Below are 24,919 nucleotides of genomic sequence, written 5' to 3'. Positions count from 1 at the left end.
AAAGACATTCGTGCTCAAGGCACGAAAAAAGCTGAATTTCGTGCCATGCACACAAAAAAATTTATTACATTTTTCGTGACTATAACACAACTTGTACATTTTACATATGCCTGTAAAAGGAGTATTTCCACTTTTATATAACAATATTATCTGACTGGTAGATCTCTAATAACTGAGTAGTATCTGTCTGGAGATTAGTGATTGGTGGGAATCTAAACCAATTAAATAATAGTGAAAGCTGTTTGGGTGGTAAGGGCACAGACTTGGCAAAGCTTTGGGTCTAGATGAACATTGATCTACTAAGGCTGTGGAGATTAACAGGGCAGAAAGAGACAACAAGTAGAAGAATAGATAACTGTGCCGACACATCTGTTTTTGATCAATAGACTGCTGTAGGATTAAAGTAAAAAGAAACCAGAGTACCAGGGTTTTAAGTTTTAAGAAGTACAGACACTCCAATCCAGAAAGCAAGGTAGTAGAGGGAAAAGGCTGCCAGATTGGTAACCTAATCACTCCAAATCACAAGATAATCCTACTTGCCCTCCACTCTAACAGCGGGGCATTATTCATATCGCCAGGCACTCAGACATCAAATTCCCAAAAGTAACCAAATTAATCAGTGACACACATTCCTCGTACCTTGATTTAGAGGGACAGAAAGCACAAAGTTATTTCAGGAAGTTTAAAAGTGTATCGATTTGTCAGAGGTTCAACACGCTCAAATTCACTTGTAGTGTGAGGGAGAAATCTTCTTAAAAACTTGTAGGTTAATCCATGGCATTTAAATACACGAGAAAGAGAGCTGATGTTAAGGTCTAGATTTACATACAGAGTACACAGAGGAATAAAGGAAAATTCTAGAGTTTCCGGATCTGACCAACATATTCGACATCAGAATAACTCGAACCAAATGCGTTATTTGTTGGTAATTTTAAGATTTTGGCGAGGAATTGCCTGTGCGGAAACCTTGAAATAAAATCCTGCTAAGCCCTCTCTGCCTCTTTCTCAGGAGTGTAGTTAAAAGCATGCTGTGTATGGACATGATTATGATAGGTCCTACGGCATGGCCTGGCTTTGACTTCCAGCAGGAAACAAGCTCAGGAGTCCAATTAGGCCAATTCTCAGTTTGGCTAGGAGATTAGCGAGCGATGTAATACATATAATAATATTCATTTAAAATTTGCAACAACTATTCAGAAAAACTGCTCAAACTGCACAACACGTTTTTATCAGCCATCTGAGACTACATGTGATTTTAGGCAAGACAAAATACAATTTGAATTAAAATCCATTTGCAATAGGCATGGCATATTGCTGTGCATTCACCCATTAGGATAAAGCAAAAGCTGATGGTGGTAAAGAGGCGAAATCTTTCCCAGCCAATCCAATCTGCAAACAGCCATGCCGGTTGGCCAGCCAACAGAGGAGACGGATCCGTTTGCTCTGCGGATGAGCAGAAGGAACATGGAGAGATACGTCTTATACACCGGGCTGAGCAGACACAATCAGACCCTTGTTCTGGGAGAAGGGAGAGGGCAGCTCTGTTTCGCTATGCAGACTGACAATACATGAGGGCTTTAGTGTGATCAGAGCCAAGGATGCTCCATATGACCACACAACATTCAGAGTGAGTGCTTCAGAAGGAAAGGAAATGCACTAATCCCAGACAGAAGAGAAAAGGTATTTGAAAAACATTGTTAGTGGCTCCAGGGGTTTTACAGCTCATGTTCTTAGACTAAAAAAGGATGATAAGGAAACGGAATTCAAACTTGTAGGTCCTCAAAACAAGTCAAGCATGTATTGTTTAAAAGCCATTAACGGGTCCAAAACATCTACCTGATTGGGTCTTACACTGCAAGACAAGAATAAGAAATGCTATCTCATGGCAATTCATACAGTTTTACGATGTGGCTAATTCGTATAAATTTTACAACCACATTCGTAAAATTTCTGTACAATTTGTCTTGACCCCTGGGATGTTGGGCTAGGGGCGGAGTTTCGTTATTGTTTTTTATGAAAATCGTACGTTTTTATTCAAATTAGCCATATGTACGAATACTCGTGAGATCAAGCAGGGACATGCAAGAAAAGATGTCATTTTGATTCTTTTAGATGAATATGACAGCAAGAGGTAAGTTTTGCTTCACAACAATCACAAATTATAATCTATTGTGGAAAATAAGGGGAAGGGAATAAAAACCACTGGTATGTGAAAAGCATTCGTCGATGAAATGCAGACAAGAACTAAGCTTGTCACCACACTATCCAATGCCGAACCCTTTGGGAACTGACCAAAGAGCAATTGCTTTTGGGATAAACCTAAGTGGTTATTCCTCTAGATGTTATGCAGCCCAGGAGAGGACATGTAAAAGTATTTCATAAAAGCTCTGATACAACTCATGTTGCCAATGCTCAAAAATATTCGTGTTGTCCATTAGTCTTGACAAATTTAAGAAACATTTTCAACCAAGTCCTACTCTGGGGAGCAAGGAAAAATATACTCGTTGAATTTGTCTTCAATAGTTTCAAAATACATTCTTAACAAAAAGGTGCTCCACGATGCCACAGAAGAAACTTTTTTGTCTAAATGGTTCTTTAAAGCACCTTTAACATCTAAAGAACCTTTGTTTCAGAAAAGGTTCTTTAAGGTGAAAAAAGGTATAAAAATGGTTCTTTGAGGAACCCAAAAAGGTTCTTCTAAACCATAAGACCATCTCTCCTACTTTCTTGAGTCTTGTTCTCAGTCAGCCACAATAAAGCAATAAACCAGTTCTTGATTGATTTGTAGTTGTAATTATTGTGGCGTTGTCTTGTTAATAGCTTTATTTTCCTGTGCTTTTTAACCACATCTACTGCCGCTCTCACAAGAAATGACCCTATAGGTCAAAGGCTCAAGCCCCCAAGGGTGAATCATAGGTCCAAGGTTACATGGAAATGGGAGACTGATTGCTTCTCAACGACATCTCAGGATCTGCTCCTGAAAACAATATTCTGTGATGGATCTGTAGTCTGTAAAGCAATTGGGTTAAAGAATGGCTGCAAATCATCGACAGGCTACAGGGGGCCAAACCTACACTGTGAAAAGCCTGAACTCCTAAAAAAGGCATTAAAAAGTGAAGACATTAATCATTAACATTCGTCGACTCGGTAGGAGAGTTAAGGACATTGGTAGGATGTGGCAAACCAGAACAGGATTATTATAGTGACTGTTAAGAGTACACATTACTCTATTTAGACCAAGAGTACAAAAAGGTTGAATCAGCAAATTCAATATTGTAAGGGTCTAACACCTTTAACTAGTTAATAATAGCAGCTGTTAGGCTTCCACAATGTTTACAGTTACAACATTCATTTCCTACTGTACGCATTGATAGCCCAAAATCAATTAGGCCGTTTGATATTAACTGGATCAATTGGAAACTATATCTCTTAACAGAATTGTTAGGTCCCTTTTTGTTAGTCCTCAAACGCTGTAATTGTCTTTCGTTACATATCACTTTCCTGTGTTAAACTTTATTATGTATTTAGCAGTTAATCTACTCTGTAGATACTGAATGACCTCTTGATAAATGATAATTTTTACATATAGGAGTGCATAAATGGAGCTCATACACTGCCAAAATTACACATTATTTAAGGTAATCTTGGGAGACATGGGTAAAAACCGAATATTCAGTAGTTGAACTTTCACAAACTTAGAAAGGGTAACACTGCCATCTTGTGGACATTTTTTAAATGCATTTCAATTGCACAAATTTATAAATGTAAACACTGCTTTTTAATCATTTTGTTTATTTTAGTCAAATATATATGTATACATCCTTCAGGAGGAGGGCTTTTGGGAGAAATGTTTACAGAAAAATCTATTTATCTAAATAAAACTGCAAACAAATTAACCATTGTAACACGCATAATAATACAGGGAAAGACCAGTTTAGTTTGTGCTATGGGATGACACTTCGACGATAAAACATAACCATCATGATTCAGTGTGATAAAACACGGTTCTCAGATCAACTCAAAGGATTTACAAGAATTAAAGTCCTTTAAAGGTTCCTGAAGATATTAGGAGGTTTCCAAAGTCTGTTATGAAAACATCTAGGCTTTCCATGTCTGATGATTTGAAGAATTATGTTGGGTTTTTGCATAAAGGCACAAAGCAGTAAGGCCCCCCCAGGGCTTTGAATTTTTTTTTTTTTTTGGCAAGACATTGGTCCCAATTGACAGTCCTCTTTCCATACCACTTAAATGTAAAATGAAGAAAGCAAAACATCAATAAAACAATGACATGATTATACTTAAAGTGTACAGGTCTAATTCATTTATCTAGTAAAAAAGCATACTGAAACCTACAGTCTGATGTGATCTACAGTTTAGAATGATGTGGGCCATTCAGCAGTATGAGACATCCTAATAGGAGAGCTTGTTTGGGCTCAGCTAAGGCCAGTTGTCTACAAAGGATACAGCTCAGAACTTATTTTTCCCTCTGTAAAGCTACTCTGCATGCTGGACCAAGGCAGAGCTGCCAAAACCCTAAGAATAGTTTGAATGTTGGGAAAAGACTGGATGTCAGAGGTCTTGAGAGTGTCAAAAACAGTGTCAGGTAGGTGCTGGTGAGCCACAAATAAGTGTTGCCATCTATCCCTCCACCGTTGCAGCTCATCCTCGAGGGAGTTTGGGTCAGGCAGGTCATTCTGGAACACTTTGACAAACTCAACATCCTTGCAACATCCCTCCACTTTGGACATGACATAAGGCACAACCTGCAAGCAGCGAAGAGCAGACAGAACATCCTGGGAGAGCCCTTCCATTTCTGCAATACAGTACTCAACAGTCCCTTTACTGATGTCATCTCTGTAGTGCACATTTAAGGGTGGTTGTAGTGAAGGATGCTGTACTGTGAGCTGCAGCCTAGAAGCTAATGCAACTGCCTCTTGAAACCAGGATTGATGGTGAGAGTCAATACAGTTCTTTATTTCACTGAGAGAGGACTGAACATCAGACAGGCTGCTTACAGCTTGATACACATCATAGGAATTTCCCTGAAGGCTTAGGTTTTTGGTGAGGCTCAGGATGTTTCTCATAATCACAACTGTCAAAATAAAATCAAAGCTCTGGATGGCAGAAAGAAAGCTCTGAGCCATTGCTATATTTGCCTCAGTGTCATGGTTTTCTTTCATCTCATTTAAACAACAAAATATGGCCTCTAGAATGTCTGTAGTAAGTTCCAGAATGTCATGGTTTATCGCCCATTGGCTGCTGCCAAGCTTGGTTTTTAGCTCATTGGCCTTGTTTTCATCCTTCTGGAATACACGAACAACAGCATCATATAGCCTTACTTGTCGCTGATCATCCTCAGAGAACCACCTTAACAGCTGTTCAAAGCACTCAAAACTGTGTCTTATATCTCTTAGAGAGGACAAACTGGTTAGCAAAGATTGGAGGGTTACTGGGCTTGGGAAACCAAGGGCAAGAGGAAGTCTCTGGGAAAGCAAAGTAGAAGCTTGTCTCATTTGAGAGACTGAGGCACCTGGTCTTCCCAAGGTCTGACCTCTGCAGAATGCCAAGTTTAAACCCCACTTCTGTGAGAGGGAAATGGTCAGGGTATCCACAAATAAAGTGATATTTGTAGAAAGGGGTATAAAGGCTAAGATATTTTCACACTGAACATCTTGTTTGTCAAGGTAGTGTATTCCTACAGGGATGTATGGTTGGCCATCAATTTGTAACTCTAGTCCAGCAACTATGGTAAAGTACTTTATGTCACAAAGTTCATTAAGCAATTTCTCTCGAGCAGAAGTATCATAAAGGGTCAGAACCTTTTTGTCAGGTCCTGTGTCATCCAGGGAAACTACTTTGTCTGTGCTGTCCTGAGCCTTTGCTGTAGACTGATCTGTGTCTTCGAATTGTGCTGCTGTGATACGATCAGTAATATCCTCAGGTGAATCAGCCATGGAATGGTCAGTAACACTGATTGCAGTGGGCTGATCAGAGTGAGCATGTACATCTGCAGTTTCTTGGTCAGAGCCGCCTGGGGCTGTTAAAATGAGCTGATCTGTTCCTTCCACAGATACTTTAGACTGGATGGAGCCAACCTGATCTGCTTGGGAATGATCAAATTCACTTCCGGAATTCCCTGGTACTATCTGATCAGTTCCATTTTGACTAAGTGCCACAAATTGGTCAGGTACACTTTGATTTAATGTACCTGAAAGACTAATTTCATCTTGAGTTTGTACTACAGACTGTTCATCGGCCATAAGCTGATCAGCTCCACTCTGATCTTCTGATACTATCTGACTAGTACTACCTTCATCTACTAACCCTGTTAATGAATAATCTACTTCACCTTGACCTTCAACTATAGGTGGAGTTGCAACTTGATCTTCTGCCACATACTGATCAGTTACACTTTGATCTGTTACCAATTGGCCAGTCTCATCTTGATCTGCTGTCATAGACTGATCATTTCCAGAGTCAACTATCATAAGCTGATCCCCTAATATTAACTGACCAGTTCTAGCTTCGTTTGGTATTCCAGTCTCAGTCACACCAGCATCATTTTGACCATCTGCTATAGACTGATCACTTTCAATTTGACTAATGACCACAAACTGATCAGGAACACTTTGATCTCCTGTTACTGAATGACCACTTCCACCTGCTCTCTCAGGCTGATAATTTTCAGAGTCAACTAACATGAGATGGTCAGATCCATTTTGATCTTCTGATACTGTTTGACCTGTTCCAACATCATTTGCTAACCCTGCTTCAGTTGGACCAACCTCACTTTGACTCTCTACTACAGAATTATAAGTTTCAACTTGAGCAACTGCCACTAACAGATGAGCAACACCGTGATCTGCTGTTACAGACTGATCAATTTCATTGTCAACTACCATAGACTGATCAGATACATTTTGATCCTCTGAATACACCTCACCAGTTGCAACTTCATTTGCTACCCTCGTTTCTGTTTGACCAGCATCACTTTGACCCTCTACTACAGAATGATCAGTTTCAACTTGATCAACTGCCACTAACTGATGAGCAACACCATGATTGGCTGTTACAGACTGATCAATTTCATTGTCAACTACCATAGACTGTTCAGATACATTTTGATCCACTGATACCACCTTACCAGTTGCAACTTCATTTGTTACCCTTGCTTCTGTTTGACCAGCATCACTTTGACCCTCTACTACAGAATGATCGGTTTCAACTTGAGCAACTGCTAATAACTGATGAGCTGCAATATAATCTGCTGTTACAGACTGATCCATTTTATAGTCAACTACCATAGACTGATCAGATACATTTTGAACCTCTGAAACCACCACACCAGTTGCAATTTCATTTGCTTCCCTTGTTTCTGTTTGACCAGCATCACTTTTACCCTCTACTACAGAATGATCGGTTTCAACTTGAGCAACTGCTAATAACTGATGAGCTGCAATATAATCTGCTGTTACAGACTGATCCATTTTATAGTCAACTACCATAGACTGATCAGATACATTTTGAACCTCTGAAACCACCACACCAGTTGCAATTTCATTTGCTTCCCTTGTTTCTGTTTGACCAGCATCACTTTTACCCTCTACTACAGAATGATCAGTTTCAACTTGATCAACTGACACTAACTGATGAGCAACACCATGAACTGCTGTTACAGACTGATCAATTTCATTGTCAACTATCATAGACTGATCAGATACATTTTGATCCTCTGATACCACCTTACCAGTTGCAACTTCATTTGTTACCCTTGCTTCTGTTTGACCAGCATCAGTTTGACCCTCTACTACAGAATGATCGGTTTCAACTTGAGCAACTGCTAATAACTGATGAGCTGCAATATAGTCTGCTGTTACAGACTGATCCATTTTATAGTCAACAACCATGACCTCATCAGACCCACTTTGATCTTCTGATACCACCTGATCAGTCAGAATTTTATTAACCGACTCTGCTTCTGTCTGAACAGCCTCACATTGACTCTCGACTACAGAATGATCAGTCTCAACTTGGCCAACTGCCACTAACTGGTCAGTTTCACCTTGATCTGCTGTCACAAAGTTATCAATTCTTTGGTCAACTACTATAGGCTGATCAGATACAATTTGATCCTCCAATCCCACCTGACCAGTTCCAACTATTTTTGGCACCCCTGCTTCTATCTGACCTGCCTCATATTGACTTTCGACAACAGAATGATCGGTTTCAACTTGCGCAAGTACCACTAACTGATGAGCTGCAATATAATCTGCTGTTACAGACTGATCCATTTCATAGTCAACTACCATGACCTGATCAGATCCACTTTGATCTCCTGATACCACCTCACCAGTTACAACTTCATTTGCTGACCCTGCTTCTGTCTTACCAGCATCACTTTGACTCTCGACTACAAAATGATCAGTTTCCACTTGACTAACTGCCACTAACTGATCAGTTACACCTTGATCTGCTGATACACAGTGTTCAACTCCATTGTCAACTCTCATAGGCTGATCAGATACACTTTGATTCTCTGATACCACCTGAACAGCTACAACTTCATTTGCTACCCCTTCTTCAGCCTGACCAACATCACTCTCAACTACACAATGAGCAGTTGCAACATGACCAAATGCCAATAATGTTTGAGCTACACTCTGATCTGCTGTTAAAGATTGATCCATTTCATAGTCATCTACCACAATCTGATCAGATACACTTTGATCCTCCGATACACACTGAACAGTTCCAACCTCATTTGCTAACCCTGCCTCTGCCTGACAAACTTGACTTTGAGTCTCTACTAGAGAATGATCACCTTCAACCTGAACAACTTGCACTAACTGATTAGTTATACTTTGATCTGCTGTTACACACTGATCAATTCCATAGCCAACTACGGTGACCTGACCAGACCCAGTTTGATCCTCTGGCACTAACTGACCAGTTTCAGATTCATTTGTTAACCCTGCTTCTGTATGACCAGCTTCACTTTGACCCTCTACTAGAGAATGGTCAGTTTCAATTTGACCAATTGCAATGACGTTATCAGTAGTGTCCTGAGATGCTACATGTGTTACATTCTGATCTGTTCCAGAACCATCCAAATCTACAAGTTGACCAGATCCAATTTGAGCCTCTGATATTAAATTAACAATTCCACTTTCATCTCCTGACTGTGTTATTATCTGACAAGCTTCATTCTGATGTTCCACTGTAGACTGATCAGTTTCAACTTGACAAACAGCGAGCTGCTCTGCTACACCTTGTTCTCCTGTTTCTGACTGGCCAATTCCACCCTGATCAGTTTCAACTTGACAAACAGCGAGCTGCTCTGCTACACCTTGTTCTCCTGTTTCTGACTGGCCAATTCCACCTTGATCTGCAGTTACAGACTGATCATTTTCACTTCTATCAATTTCCATTACTTGATTGGTCTCTTTTTGATTCTCTGATGCCAAATCATCATTTACACTGTGATCAACTGGCATTGGATTAACAGATTCACTTTGACCCACTAAAACCAACTGTCCTGTTTGTTCATATTCTGCTAACCTTGTTACTGTGTGACTACTTTCATCTTGACTTTCCACTACAGAGGAATCAGGTTCAATGTGGTCTACTGCCATCATCTGATTAGGATCATTTAGCAAGCTTGCTGACTGCTCTGTACTACTTTCATCTGCAGCTACAAACTGATTGTTTTCACTCTGATCAACTTCCATAGCTTCACTTTCATCGACTGATACTAACTCACCACTAACTTGCTGTTCTACTGTAGACTGCTCAGTTCTGTCTTGCTCTACCACCATCAACTGATTAGCTGCATTCTGATACCCTGTAACTAACAAACCAGTTTCACACTGATCAAGTATTTTGGACTTGTCATTTACATCTTGGCCAGTCAAAATCAGTTTATCAGTGTTATCTTGATCTAATGCTGTGGATTTTATAGTGGCATCTTGGACAGATTCTGTTGGTTGCTCAGGTGTGCTGATCAGCAAAGGTCTGCCATCAGTGATGACGCGAGTTACAGCTGTGGGTTTGTCAGAGCTGTCGACAGTTGAAGATGAATGTGGGTCAGGTGTACTTATGAGTGTTTCTTCCGCCTCATGAATCTCCGTAGACCCATTAGTTTCCATTGCATTTTCATCTGGAGCAGCAGCGTTCGTTTCTAAACAAAAAAAGGAGAGATGATTTTAATATGAAATAAAGACATCACCAGTGTTTGATCACAAAAATCACCAAAAAAAATTGAAATCCTAGTGGGACTGATTACGGTTAATAAACAAACATGAAATTCAAATTCACTTTTCAGTGGTAGCATTACATGCTTTGATAGTTGAACACATTTATATTGAGTCCGGCTGAATGATTTTCAGGTTGTTGGCACGCTCCCCACCACGTGCACAAGCCGCCATTTGACACCAATATTTACATGTTGGCAATATGTATAACCATGTTCCCTGGTTGTTACAAATAGCTTGCACTTAATATTACAAACATTTCAAAATTGAAAATTACTTACCATTTTCAGCATCCTTTTCCCCTTGTGGATAACTAGAATTATTTGCAGTTATCTCCTGTGGAGCCATGGCAATCACTTCTGAGAAAGGACAGTAAAAAAAGGTGTGTCATTGAGATTACTCAATCTTTTTTGCATCTAAAGCATCAATATTTTTACTTTTGCATGTTTGAGGGCCCATGTGTCTCATCAATTGAAATAATCAAAATATAATTTTAAAGCAAAAGTTTTGCTCACCACTTTCCATTCTCAAGTGATTGATTCTTGCTTTTACCTAAATGTACAAAAGAAAATGATTACCAGTCTCACACATAAAATATGTTGTACAGCAAATAAATGTGCAACGAGCAAAATACATGACTAGTGAGTTAAAAAGGACTGTTAGTTCAATTAAGGCTTATGCACAATGAGGTGTACTGAAAACAGTGTAATAAACTGTGAGAATCTCACCATACCTGGACAAGAAACTGATGAGTCTCCAGATCACCCTCCATGCATTTCTCAATTACCTCTTCCAGACTCTGCAGTGTTTGACGATGCATAAGCAGCATGACTGAATCAGTCTTGCTACCCCTGCTAAAGATACCATCTCTGAGCAAAGTTCTCAAGGAATTTAGAGTTGTTTTCATAAGATCACACTCCATGCTAATGCTAGGCAAGACAGCCACAAGCTTAAGAAGGGTTGCAATGTTTGGAAGTTGTTTGGCTTCACTGTGAAGCAATGTCTCGGAGATGGAAGTCGGAGGAGAAACATCTTGGTACTTCTCCCTCCATACTGTGGCCCAGTTGTTGATGTCTTCCTCAGCTGTTTCTGGTTCAGGCAGATCACTCACGTAGATTGTGTACAGTTTATCATTGGATTCAGGGAGGATGGGCAGAGGATTACAGGTTGGCAACAGACACAACACCTTAAGTGCTTTCAGGTGATTTTCAGAGAAGTTAAACTTCATTTCTTCAATCAAACCATTTAGAATCGGTAGGCTAACAGTTGTCATGTAGAATGCCTCTGGTGAATCATGACTACTGACAGATTCTGAATATGACAGCCATCCTGCGACCTTAACAGCAAGTTCCACTCCCTCCTCAAACCAAGTAGAATGCACCACGCTCACATTTTCCAACATCTTGCCCAGAGTATCTATTATTGGCAAAATCTTCTCGAGCTCGCAAACAATGTCAGCAGGGTTTCCACAGCGAAACACAGTGCTACAGTTCCTCAAGGGAGCACAGGCGTTCTTCAAAATCACAAGAGGGATGACAAAATCAACCTGTCTTATTGCTGTGGACAGGGCCTGAGAATGCTGTATCATGCTACTACTCCATGACCCACTTTGATTGAAGCTCACAGAATCCAAGCAGTTGAGGGCTCCTTCCAGCATGTCTACCAGAATATCAAAGAAGTCCTCTCTCTTTTTCCATCTGGACAAGCAAGTCTCTGGGATCTCTGCAAGCGCTTCCCGTGGAGTATTTAAAAGTCCATCCATAGTCTTAGCAAGTTCATTCTCTAACTTTGGTGACTGGTCAAAAAACTGTAATAGATCCTCAGCGATCTCCAGAACCTTAGTAATAGAGGAATTTTGTAAGCTTAAAGCCAGCCAATAGGCAAGTCCACAAGATTCACTGGGTGTGTTCACAGCTAATGGATAGCTCTCTAAAAAGCCCAAGGCCATCTTTCTGAGACTTTGGCTTTTTGTACCAATGCACATGATGGACTGTCCACGACAGTAGCCCATTTGAAGTCCCCAATCAGCCTCAAGAGTGGATGCAAGTGCCTTAGCTTGCAAATTGACATCAGAGCTCTCGTCAAAGGGAAGAAACCCTATGAGCTCCACTTTAGGAATGCAGTCATTTACATACCGAATAAACACTGGAAGGAACTTTGCCTCATCCACTGAGATAGCTCTGTCAGTGATGATGGAAAAGAAAGGAGAATCCTGAACTTCACTGAGGATTTGTTCTCTTATGGCCTTTACGATGCATTGCAGCATTTCTCCCTCTGAAAATGACATCCTCTCTTCCAGTACCCAATGACATGAAGCAAGGTCCTGAAGAATAGAATCTTGCTCCCATTTACTGAGGTCGTTAAACGAGCAGTTTCTCCGTGCAAGTACGGCTGCCTGTTTAAACACTTTTTCACAGTTCGGTATGTTGTCCACTGGTTCATCTGGGCCATTCTTATCCATATTTCTCTCCTGTTCTTCGGTTATTGCAGGTTGTTCCACAGCTACTGCTTCAGAGATATTTTCTGACTGATCCTGAGTGATTACGCTTTCTGCTTCTTCAGGAATGTCTGCTTCTAGAATGCAAAGTATGCATTATTATTGAAAAAAATAAATATATATATATATATATTTCCAACGTTTCAAGATTTGGATCTTGGTGCAAGGCAAGTATCAACCAATTACATACCTTTGTTTGTTGTCTCTGAATTCATCACTTGTGTTTCTGAATTCATCACTTGTGTTTCTGAATTCATCACTTGTGTTTCTGAATTCATCACTTGTGTTCTAGAGTCATCCTGTGAATTACAACTTTACTGTTAGTTACAAAAATATAGTCAAAAATACATTAACTCAAGCGACCTAAAATAATTGAAAATGTTTTCAACAAGATTAACACAATTTCCTTAACCTTTACTTAATCATTGTTCTAATATAAACTTTGTTGTTAACACACCATTAATACAACTTAGGGGTCGTTTTACATTTTGCGACAAGTGGCAAGACAGTTACAATCTTGCCATCATGGGTACAAACATTTTCCATACAGACAGAAGTGGGGTAAAGTGCAAAAGTGTAACCAAATGATGCTAGTAAGTGCCTCAAAGATAGTACCCTATTTGCAGACTATAAGTCACCTCAAAGTATAAGTCGCATCAGTCAAGAATGCATTTTGAAGAGGAAAAATATAAGTCGCACTGGAATATAAGTCGCACTGGACTATACGTCGCGTTTGTTTAGAATCCGTTAATGGTAATGGTTTCTCTTGGCTCATATAAAATAATTTTGACGTACAAGTCGCACCTGACTATAAGTATACCCGCCAAACTATGAAAAAAGTGCGACTTATAGTCCGGACAATATACAGTAAGCAAAATCATTCTACATCTCTGTATTAGACAACTACTGTAAATACTGTTTTCAGTGTAACAGGTAATAAAATATTATTATAAAAATTTTTACAAAAAAGAATGCCTTTTATTTCTTATTTGAAATAGAATTAGCTTTCAGAGTCAAATGGGTTCTGTAAAATGGGAAACGGCAAGCATTATTCACCTTCATGTTCATGTTAAACCTAATAATATTAACCTTATTTTTAATATAAAAACCTAATTTTACGCCATATTAAACCTAAAATTGTTCAAAAGTTGTGAAAAATGTAATCTCTGATTGGTCAGTGACAGTTTAAATTTATCAAACCTGATGAGTTTCCCGGTTTTCAACTTCTTCCATATGGTTGTCATCTGCAAAGTTTGCAAAGGAGGAATTAAATACCATATCTTGGCATCTTATTATGAAATTATAACATCCACTAACATTTAAAGAAATATTAACATTTTTGTTTTCAGCTAGTTGAAAATCTAAAAGGGGAAAAGCATCTAAATGGTGTTAATTCAACTATACATATCATAAAAAATACAAAAATCATACCCTCTGTTTTTATCTCCGTAGCCCTTCCTAAAGTTTTGGATTCTTTGTCCTGTGAAGTACAAGCACAACAGAACATCAGAAATATTTCTGAAATACAAATGAAAAATCTCACCACCAACAGAATTTCAATGAGGAATTTTAAAACATGGATCCTTACCAGGCATATACCCTCCAGAGTCTTAGGTGTGACCTTTAAGCACTGAGTAACCATTTTGTCAAGGTCTCTGTTAAAGTCAGTTCCCACCTGAAGCATTGCTAAACAGGGCGATCTGTCCTTTGGAGAGGTATTGTTCACATAGTCTTGATACATTTTATGCCGCTTCACCTCACCACAATATTCCAGAGCTGTGCTCGGCAACACGCACAGGATTTTCAGCAACGTATTGATGTTCGCAAAGTACTGCATTAGTGGTAGGCGCAAAGTCTGGAAAATGGTTTCTGGTATGGTTATATTGACCACTTTGGTCTTCCACTTAACTTTCCAGCAGCTGAGCTCTGTGAAGAAGTTGTCAGGGTCGGGAAGGTCACCGATGTACAATGGAGGTTTTGACTTGAGTGTTTCAAAAACATAGCTCATTGTAACAGAGCATGGAACCAAAGACAAAAAGTTGAGAGCCTCCTTGTGGTCGTCAGAGAAATAATCCTTCACCATGTTTATAAGGTGATCAACCAAAGGGACACTCATCGTGTCTTTGTAGTATGTACCTGGTTTCAGCAGACTGTCCCTTGGGACAACCACACTATCAGGCACTTTAACCTGCACACCCAGATTTTGAGCAAAGGTGCACGCTTCATCAAACCAGTTTTGATGAAAAACCTTGATGTTGGTCTTCACTCGGTTCAGCGTGGCCACAATACCACTAATCTGACACAGCTGCGAGGCAGCACTGAAATGGTCTTTCTGCAAAGCCGCACTGAGTTCTCTGGTGAAAGATGATGCATTCTTTAATGCGACAATTGCCACAATGAAATCAAAGTCCCGAATCAACTGAAGCAGTCTTTTGGCTTGGTTGGAAACCGCTAAAGTCCATCCTTGCGGTTTGCAGTCATCAATATTTTCTAGACACATTGCCAAAGGCTCCAAAATCTGAGCAAAGACTTCGTAAGAGTCATGCTTCTCAAGCCAAGAGGAGCAGAAGTTTCCTTGAAGCTCATGAATTTTCTCATAGCTCTCTCTAAGGCCTATGGCTAAGACTTGATCCAATTGTTTCTCAAAGAAAGGATCGCTGCGGAAAAATGACACGATCTCTTCTAACGTGTCTATGGCTCTGATGACTGCAGCTACGGGAACTGACCTTGACCACCAAGTATTGAAGGAGTAACATGAGAAGTGCGTGCATATAGCAAGAGGCTGCTTCTCCTGTACTTTACATGCAAAGGCTTTGAGCTTGTAGGACACTTCACCATTGCCAAGGTAAGCCTGACCTCTGCAGTAGCTCAAATCCAGACGCCACTCTTTTGTGACAGCATCAAGCAGTCGTTCACACATGGTGTCGGTATCATAGCTGACCTCAACAAACCCCAAAAGCTCAAGCCGCATGACATCAAAACTGTCAACAAATCTGAGGAACATGGGTAAGTAGTCTGTTTCTCCAAATCTGACAACTCGGTCAATGAATAGGGAGAAGAACGAACATCTGACCTCTGCCAGAATTCTATCTCGGACCACATTTTCACACACTTTGAGGACTTCGTTCATTTCAGACTTGGTCACGTATTCCACCTCTTGATCACCCTGAGTGTGTTTGCCTTGTCTGTTACATGCTGCAGTGACAGCAGCCCGAAGAGCAGATTTTAATGCTTCTTTATCAGTTTCTGCACACTCTGGTGGTTTCTGCCTCTCAACTTCCATGTTTAAAGTCATCTCTCTTGATTCTTCCATGTCTTCTTTCGAGGCATCATTTGCACTGGTGTCTGGTACTGTATGGAGTAAAATGAAATTAAAATGTTCATCATGACTGCCCCTAATTTAAAACCTATAGTTAATAATGTTCTGAATGATATCTATAACAGGGAGTGCGTTTACATGCACAGAATAAGCGGATAAAAATATGTTTATTATAGAAACCTGTTTTCATGTGTGTACACGCAAATCAATGAACTGGCACTTAATTTCAAGTATGATATCTAGCATTCACACGAAAAGACATGCGCAAATGAACAAAACTGTGAGAAAGCCAGTTAAGGTGTTTACATACAATGCAAAATCGAGGTAATGAGCAAAAAGATACATGTGCCGATCAGTTTTGGCTTAATCCCAGATAATAGAAAACCATTTTACATGTTTACATGACACAACACGTTATCAGTTTATTAAGCATAATCAGCGTAAGACTAAGCATGTAAACGCACTCAGTGTATTTAAAGAAAAATCTGGTTACACTTTATAATAAGGTTGTATTTCTTAACATTAGTAAATGCATTAGTTAACATGAACAAAACATTTGTAAACATTTATTAATATTTTTTCATGCCAGTTCATTGGACATTAACTAATGTTAACTTGACTTTAAAAATGTATAGGTAAATGCTGAAATTAAGAAGAACTATGATTAATAAATACTTTTGAGGTATTGTTGATTTCATGTAAGCTAATCCATTAACTAATGTAAAGAAATTTACACAATCTTATTGTACAAAAAATATTTCTGTAAAACAAAATGTATTCCCATACCTGATGGCTGCACTTCCATGACATCATCCTAAGGATAAATAAAAGGTTACTATTGGCCCAAGACATGATTCTTGTATTGCATTTATAAAAAATAAATCAATAAATGTACCTCTTTCAACAGCTGTAGGATTTCTGGATGTTTCGTAATATACGCCTCCACCATTTCTTCAATGCTGAAGTGAACATCTTGATTGACATAAACAAAGGCCATATTACACAGTCTCTTATCTACAGGCACTTCTTTCATGTAGGAGTGATACCTGTTCAACACCATCTCATACTGTCCGTAAACGTCTGGTTCTGCAGTGACGCAGGGGATGGTACCCAGCACTCTCAAAAGGCTCTGTATATTTGGATAAAAGCCTATATCTGGGATCTTCAGGGTAGCAAAAACATTGGTGGGAAGGATCCTTCGCTTGCTAGCATGTCTCCATTTCACCTCCCAACAGCCAAGCTCATCGTAAAAGGAGTCAGGGCGAGCCAAGTTGTTCAGGTTAGCATCAGCAACTTTGTCTTTGCGGATGCTAAAATTATGGTCAGCCATATATGACGGCACCAATGACAGCCATCTGAGGATTCTCACCATCTCGATGCCAAGAACTCTTTTGACTTCATCCAAAAGGTATTGCAAGACTTTCTTGCTAAGTGATTCCCTATAGTAATCCTCCAATGAAATCTGGGGTTTCTCCTCACCTTCACCATTGGTCGCCAACTCCGCTGGAATACTAACTGGCACAGATAACTTCTTGGCCCTGCCCAATGCATCAGAGAACCACTTTCTATGAAAAATGGCGATCTCCTGCATATATTTGTTGAGAAGCTTTAAGGCGTTGGAGATGGTGTATTGTAAGGTGCTGCTGATACTGATAATTCCCCTGAGACTGGGGTTCAGGATGCTTACACAACACAGTGTGTTCTTCAAGACCACAAGAGTAACAATGAAATCAAAATTCTTCAGCCTGTCTTTCAGCTTTAGGAGCACTTCAACAGTGTCTGCATCCACATTCGAAAGAGAGCTGGTGCACATCTCTGCAATGCTGTTCAAAAGTGGCTCCAAGATATCAAGCATTGTCTGAAAAGCATCAGTGGAGTATTCCCAATGGTTTTGGCAGGATTCCTTGACTCGGTCCACTTCACCTTTGATGTGGCCGTACGAAGACGTAATCTTGACCTCCAGTTTCCTCGCCAGAGTTTCAGACTCTCTAATCACAGTAGCAACCTGTTCCACAGTATCAACAACATCTTGAATGGAAAGGATAGGCATGGAGCGAATCAACCACATGTTGAAGGCATAGGGTTCACTGGGGGCTAACACTACTTGTGGATAATCCCGCAACATCCTGCAGGTGAGCTCTTTCAACTTCTGACATACGGTACCTGATGACAGGAAAGTGAATCCACGGCAGTGCTCCATCCGCAGACCCCACTTGTTGCAGATCTCGGATATCAGCATATGAAACAAAGTGTCAGAGTCAACGTCACATGGGAGGAATCCCATAAGGTGCTTCTGTGGGTAGCCTGCACTTGTGACATAGCGAATAAACAAAGGGATCTGGTCCTTGCCTTCGATGTTGATCTTGTCTTGGAGAAGTATAGAGAAAAATCGTGCAAGACGCAAACTGTTGCCGATCTCCTCATGCATAACATCTTCTCCTAAAGAGAGCACTTCTTTTCGATCAATTTTCTCTGCACATATGGTATTGACAGGGAGCGGACCAGTCGGGTCACTTCCCAGTGGTTTGGCAGAGTTGGGAATTGCATTGTTGCCGATGCTGAAACCGGTGAAGGCTAAAGTCTCCTTGAAGTAGTCTTTCAAAGTCTCCTTGACTTTGGACACAGCAGGATCCTCTTCCTCGGATTCATCAGGTGCAGGAAGATTTTGTGTTTCGCTGTTCTCACCTGGGTCATTCGGAGCTTCTGCCTCTATCACAGAGGGTTGCGAGATTTCTGTGGTACCTCAAAAAAAGAAAAGAAAAAAAACTCAATATGGTTTCCTGTAAAAAGTTAAATTATGTAGTTACAAAAAAAGAAAACATTGCAGAAATAACAGCACAATATCTACCTTTAGGTTTCTTTGTGACAACAGGCTCATCTGCTGACTGAAAACAAAAAACAAACAAACACACTTTATTATCAATATTAATTATTTGCATATTGTCATATGTAAAGTTTACCTCAGCTTTTGTATTTAAACCATTTACAGCTCAAAAATAAATGCAAAGATATTTTTTTTCAAAACCGTGATATAACAAGACCGAAAAAGATACTCCACACCCTCTGTGGGCTAGTACATATTTGGAAACTTTATGTTTGCTATTGGATTGTATTTAGTATGTACATAAATCTAGTCATAATTAAAAAGCAGCAGCTCAATACTAATGCATGACACTATTAGGGAGAATTACAATGTGTTAAATCATGGAGTGATATTAATACTCACTTTCTCTCTTGTTCTTTTTCTGCTGCTATTTTCTGCTTTGTCCTGGTTGGTTCCAAAGTCAAATATAGTAGGAACTGCATTGTCCTTGAGAACAGCCTTAACAGCGCTCTAAAATAAAAATAAAAATGAGTTTTACACATTCCTTGTAAACGGACAAATAACAGTGTGATTATACACAAAATAATGAACAAATGCACATGAGTTTATGCATTTTACACATGGGGTAAGCCGAAAAATAAAAATCCTGTCATCATTTACTCAACCTCATGTTGTTCTAAACCTGTATGTTTTTTTATTCTGTTAACCACAAAAGAAGACATTTTGATAATTGATGGTAACCACACAATTGACGGCATCCACAGACCTCCATATTTGTTTTTCCTACTAGTGGATATTGTCACCTGGCTACCAACTTCTATCAACATGTCTTCTTTATCTAAGGGCAATGACAATTTTCATATTGGGTGAATTATATCTTTTATTTATTGCGAAATATGCGTTGACTAATTCTAACTAAAATATTAAAGGTGCACTGTGCAACTTTTAAGAGGATCTCGACAAAAATGCAATATAATATACCCAACTATATTTTCAGTGGTTTATAAAGACCTTACATAACGAACTGTTATGCATTTATTAATTAGAATGAGCCGTTTTTATCTACGTATACCACGGGTCCCCTTAAATGAAAGTCGCCATTATGCACCGGCATTTTTCTACAGTAGCCATAAACGAACAACAAACAAACTCTTCAGAGAGCGCTTCGCCACTATGTTGTCTCAGATGATGCGATGTTCATCCTGTGATGGCTAATGTAGCTTCTCTATGCATTTCGAGAGGCAGGGGTGAGCTGTGGACTGAGCCGTTGGTTGCAATTCGCAATCTCACCACTACATGCCGCTAAAATCTACACACAGCACCTTTAACAAAACCTTTCAAAAACTATTTCGATTTCTAATTAAATACAAAAATACACTATACGGTATTTTCTGTATATGGATGTAAGAGTCACTATTGCCCTAGATTTGATGCAATTTATTACATAACTACCACTTTAAATGCAACTTTTAATCATTTATGGCTAGTCTTTAGACATGAACACAATAGTTCACCAATATGAGATATATTTGCTTACTACTACAAGGGTTGCCAATTTACTCACTCTGAAATAAAAGATGGTAAATAAGATGGCCTGCCGCAGCAGTGCGGATATGGTTTCGTGTAAACAGTGTATTTAAGCCATTTATCAAAATGAAAGCTAAACTCTTAATTAAATATTAATTTATACCTCTTATGTCTTGGCAACATATGGTGGGTTTATTAATAGTTTGTTAATTTACAGCAGGTACTTTTAACACAGTCCTTGTGTATATCTGTCTAAAACAAAACACTTGTGACTCCCGCACTAAGGGTAAATAAACGTTATCCCATTCATGTTCATTTTACGTGTGACAAACTAAAACTAACATAGATTCTGTAAGATGTAGATTTTTTTTAAACAAACGTACAGTCCGTGAATCAAAAGCGTGAGGATTTCCTAGCAAAGTTAGAAATGCTTTGGGCGATTTTAGATTGAGGCGTTTTATAAGGCAGGTCTGGATCATCGATCTCTTCAGAATTGAGACCGAACTTTGTAACTATGCCGATATTATACATGCACAAACAGCTAAATAATGCTATAATCAAAAAAGAGAGAACATGAAATCGTTTTATTTGACCCGCCTAAACGTATTCTGATTGTGATTGGTTGAAAGGTGTCAAAGGTCATTATCAAGTGTCATGATCAGCACTGCTGCTGTTGCTACTTGTGACGCCTCAAGAACTGACAGAAAAATGGCATCAAAGTAGGGCTGTGCAATTAATCGTTTTTCGATTTCAATTTCGATTTTTGCACATTTCGATTGCAAAAACAAGATAATCGAGGGAGATCGATTAGTGTGCCGCATTTCTGTTATTTCGTTTTGAGTCATTAATCCGACGCGTCATAAGCAGCTGCGCCTTGCACACAAAGTAGAAATCCTCATGTATTTGTTCAGTTTTATGCTTTTCAAGCGAGCGGAGGCAAACTGTCCCTCACGTTTAAAATATCAGCTGGATCGTGGCGCCGCTCTCCGTGCAGAGAGCTGCGCGCTCAGTCATCTGTTTAAAGTCAGGTCACTAGGTAATAATCCTGTTTATGTTTGTAAGGTTATATGCATTTCAAGCGATCGTGTTTAAAATGTGAATCGCGTTCTGCTGGCACTTAAACACTACTGCTTTGACACGTGTAGCCTTCTGCAGCAACACTAAACAATGCATTGAATGTATGCAGGGCTTGACATTAACACCCGCCAAATGCGGGTATATTTCGGCTGCGACCGTTTGTGGAGACGCGCGCGCGTTCAGCGGAGCGTTGCGGACCAAAGCGCCACCTCCCAGAGAGCGCGCGAGAGGTGATGGATTTGCGAATGCACAAGAGGACGCAGTCTGAGCGCATACACACTTCGGGAAAGATACAACAATTGCATGGAAGTGATTGGAGAGATATATATTGCGTGCACATTCTCAGGGCAAGAGCGGAGAGAAATTCAGCGCATTCCTGAATGCACACGAAATCAAATGAAACCCGCCAGCTGAGAGGTTCGCGCATCATTTTAATGTAAGCTACTTTGGGCAACAATAGTGCCCTCTCGACAGTTGTCATTAAAAGTCTTAAATCACTTTTAACAGAAAACATGATCAAGCATATAAAATACAATCTGCATAAAGTTGCATAAGTTGAAAGTAAAATTCATGTACATTTCTTGACTGCTGTTGTTAATAAATATTTAAAGTGGTTGTCGAGGGGTTTTGTGTATATAGTTTCAGTAAATCTTCTACACCCCTGCTCCACTTTTAATATATTAATTCAATGTAAATCTATTTATGCCTTACTAGACTGTTTTTATGCACCTAAATATATGATATGATCTATACTGATATACCTGGTATATACCAGCTAATGTTGTCCTAATTTGGGTGGTCAGACTGCATTTGAAATTCAATCTGCATCTAATTTAGCTAAACCAAGTAAATTTGCTCAAATTAAAGTCATTTTAGGATGCCAAAGTCAAGTTTAATCATGTAAAATTTATTTTACCAGCAACAAAATTGTGGGCTGTGAAAATGCTGAGTGGCTAGTAACTTTGGAAAACAACTAGCCACTTTGGCTGGTGAGCAAAAAAGTTAATGTCAAGCCCATGTATAAATACATGTTTTTACAGTCATTTAAGTAATCGTGTTAAATAATCGAGATTAAGATTTTTATCAAAACAATCGGGATTATGATTTTTCCCATAATCGAGCAGCCCTACATCAAAGTACATAAGAGCATTTCGATAGCAGTCTCCTCTGTATAATTTCTCGAATCGGTCTTGCGGGATTTTCATTTTTGTTGCTCTGTTCTTGTGACGCCACATGAAAGGCAGGTGCATGATTTTTAAAAAACACTTTGGAAATGGGAGTATAGGCCAAGTATACCAAAACAAACCTGTCGGCAATCAGTAGTAAGGGGCATGTCAACTAACCAACATCGTTTCCTGGGTTGCGTATGTGTGAGGCGGGTCTATCAAAAGAAGGTCCAGATTCTATTGGGGTAGGGGCGTGTTTGATTAGGTGATTTCAAATATCACCATTGGCTTTCAGAGATCATGCAGCCCGCCTTGAAATTGAACAAGCCTGTTGTGTCAGTCACTGGTTAGATCAGCGTAGCAGTCAAAAACAAGATAAATTAGGCTAAAAATACGGGACATCATGGCTAATACAGGACAGTTGGCAACCCTACTACATTTTTAGATCTGCGGAAATTTGACTAAAACTCAAAGTTTACCTCACACATAAAATAGATTTTGGCAAAGAAATGACTTCTCTCATACGCATCTTACAGTTACAGACTGCTAAATTATACTGTCGATTTCTACATAATACAGTGACACAATTTAACCATTGACACATTACTGCTTTAGCATAATGTACGAATATAAAAATCCCAGAAAAAAGATGCTCTGTAATTTCTGCTTACTTACCTTTTGACATATCATAGACTTGTCAAAATGTTTTGAGCATAACATGAAGTTCTTGTGTAAATATTCGGGTGTTTTGGTCGCCAGATCTGGTCTGCTGCTGTTGCTGACCCATTGCTGGCATCTATAGACAAAAACAAGGTTACTGCAGTGGCGCAAAAGTGATGATGGGCAATAATAAATCCTTTTTTAAAGAGATCGCGTGAATAAAATTTAAGCATAATTGGTCAGTTAAGGCCACCAAGTGCCACAATTAAACCAAAATTCAGGCCATAAACAGAAAGACATGAATTGAGGGGAATTAAACTCCTGCCATTTTGAGAGGGGCCTGATGATGGCGAACGCGTACTGGACACATTTGCTTACAGTAACCCCCATAAAAGTTGCAACAATTACTTTGAAGAAACGCTACAGATTATTTATCATCACACGTTGCAGAAAATTATAACACAACCAGATTACTCAAAGAAACAGATATGGTAGACATAAGCTGCGGATAAGCGTGCAACGCATTCAATGAATCATTGCAGGAGGGGGCTAAAGCTAACCGCTAACAAATAATGCTAATTTGCACGTCCAGTTTCGTAATACATATCTGAGATATAAGCAAATGTGATCAAACGCTTTGTTGTAAAACGCATTCCTAGAACAATAAAACCGCACTTACCGAACCGTATCCAACGGGAACCTGAAGAAGAAAACGTTGGACTGGTCCGTACTCTGCTTGCAGTTTGCTGCAGCACAGGACTCGGGCATTTTGGACTGGATCAAAATGAAAATCGCATTGCATGAATCCTAGCGAGCAAAATGAGACGCTTTAAAACGCACAAAGCGAGCGCCTGCATAGAGGTTGCGCGATCGGACGGTCAAGCGTTGTTTAGCTTCATCGCGAGCATTTTATCGGAACACGCTCGTGGCCGATATGTTGCTATCCAGATCTACAACCAGGAAGAACACCTATGTCGAGCGGAAATAGATACTGAGAAGAAACTATGGACAGATACCCCGACAGTCTGTAGCACCGTCCGTCGTTTCTCTTCTCGTGTGCACATTAGCACAAAAAGTCCCAACTGCAGTGCAGAATAGCTGTATTTTTTTTGTGTCAGAATCGAAACACAAAATTGTTCTCTTTTTCCACAAGGCGCCAAGATTTTTTTCCAACCCACGTGAACAATTAAGTTCACACCTCTTTCATAACATAAGTATAAAAGGAAATTGGTATGATATGGAAATTGTGATGAAATCGATTTATTTCCTATTACCAATTTTTTTAGACCTTACGCAGGTGTACGAATATAAATAGTTTTATTTAGTAAATAGTATCGACAAAAATTAACAGTAAGCATAGTTTAACTATTGTATTTGTGGTAAAATCGTAGCAACCACAAATAAATGCCATGCTCACTACATAATTATATTAAAACTATTGGTAACATAAATGAAAATCAGTTTGTTAAAAAACTGGTACACTTTTACTATAATAAAACTATGGTTAATTTTTCTAAGGGTGTGGTTTGATGCAACAAAAAAAAGCATGTCTCAAAATAGTTTATTAATTTTGGACTATGGAGTCTTTAAAGGGACACT

General features: G+C 39.3%; 1 protein-coding gene across 2 annotated transcripts; it reads right to left on the bottom strand.

Annotated features, from left to right (window-relative positions):
* Nucleotides 1–3,775: 3,775 nt before the first annotated feature.
* LOC129446831 (uncharacterized) lies at nucleotides 3,776–24,476 on the bottom strand. Of its 2 annotated transcripts, none has more exons than XM_055208200.2 (14): nucleotides 24,000–24,476; nucleotides 23,336–23,456; nucleotides 19,293–19,400; nucleotides 18,915–18,951; nucleotides 16,962–18,808; nucleotides 16,853–16,880; nucleotides 14,336–16,098; nucleotides 14,179–14,227; nucleotides 13,948–13,991; nucleotides 12,938–13,046; nucleotides 10,984–12,824; nucleotides 10,766–10,802; nucleotides 10,532–10,609; nucleotides 3,776–10,177 (listed from the first exon to the last, which is right to left on the bottom strand). In XM_055208200.2, exons 1-14 carry the CDS (start codon nucleotides 24,086–24,088, stop codon nucleotides 4,452–4,454), a joined length of 11,877 nt encoding a protein of 3,958 aa, XP_055064175.2. In that variant the 5' UTR covers nucleotides 24,089–24,476; the 3' UTR covers nucleotides 3,776–4,451. The 2 variants fall into 2 exon arrangements, with proteins under 2 accessions (XP_055064175.2, XP_055064176.2); XM_055208201.2 differs by having other exon boundaries at nucleotides 10,984–12,821.
* Nucleotides 24,477–24,919: the final 443 nt, after the last annotated feature.

Source organism: Misgurnus anguillicaudatus, chromosome 12, assembly GCF_027580225.2.
Source record: "Misgurnus anguillicaudatus chromosome 12, ASM2758022v2, whole genome shotgun sequence".
Classification (NCBI taxonomy): Eukaryota; Metazoa; Chordata; class Actinopteri; order Cypriniformes; family Cobitidae; genus Misgurnus; species Misgurnus anguillicaudatus.
The sequence above is the reverse complement of the archived record's forward strand: the minus strand, read 5'-3'. Positions and strand labels throughout refer to the sequence as shown.

Coding starts and splice junctions, on each gene's coding strand:
- LOC129446831 (XM_055208200.2), bottom strand. CDS start 24,088: ATGCCCGAGTCCTGTGCTGCAGCAAACTGCAAGCAGAGTACGGACCAG. Junction 14,228..14,335: donor CTCTGGAGGGTATATGCCTG/GTAAGGATCCAT, acceptor TGTACTTCACAG/GACAAAGAATCCAAAACTTT. Junction 13,992..14,178: donor TACGGAGATAAAAACAGAGG/GTATGATTTTTG, acceptor CAAACTTTGCAG/ATGACAACCATATGGAAGAA.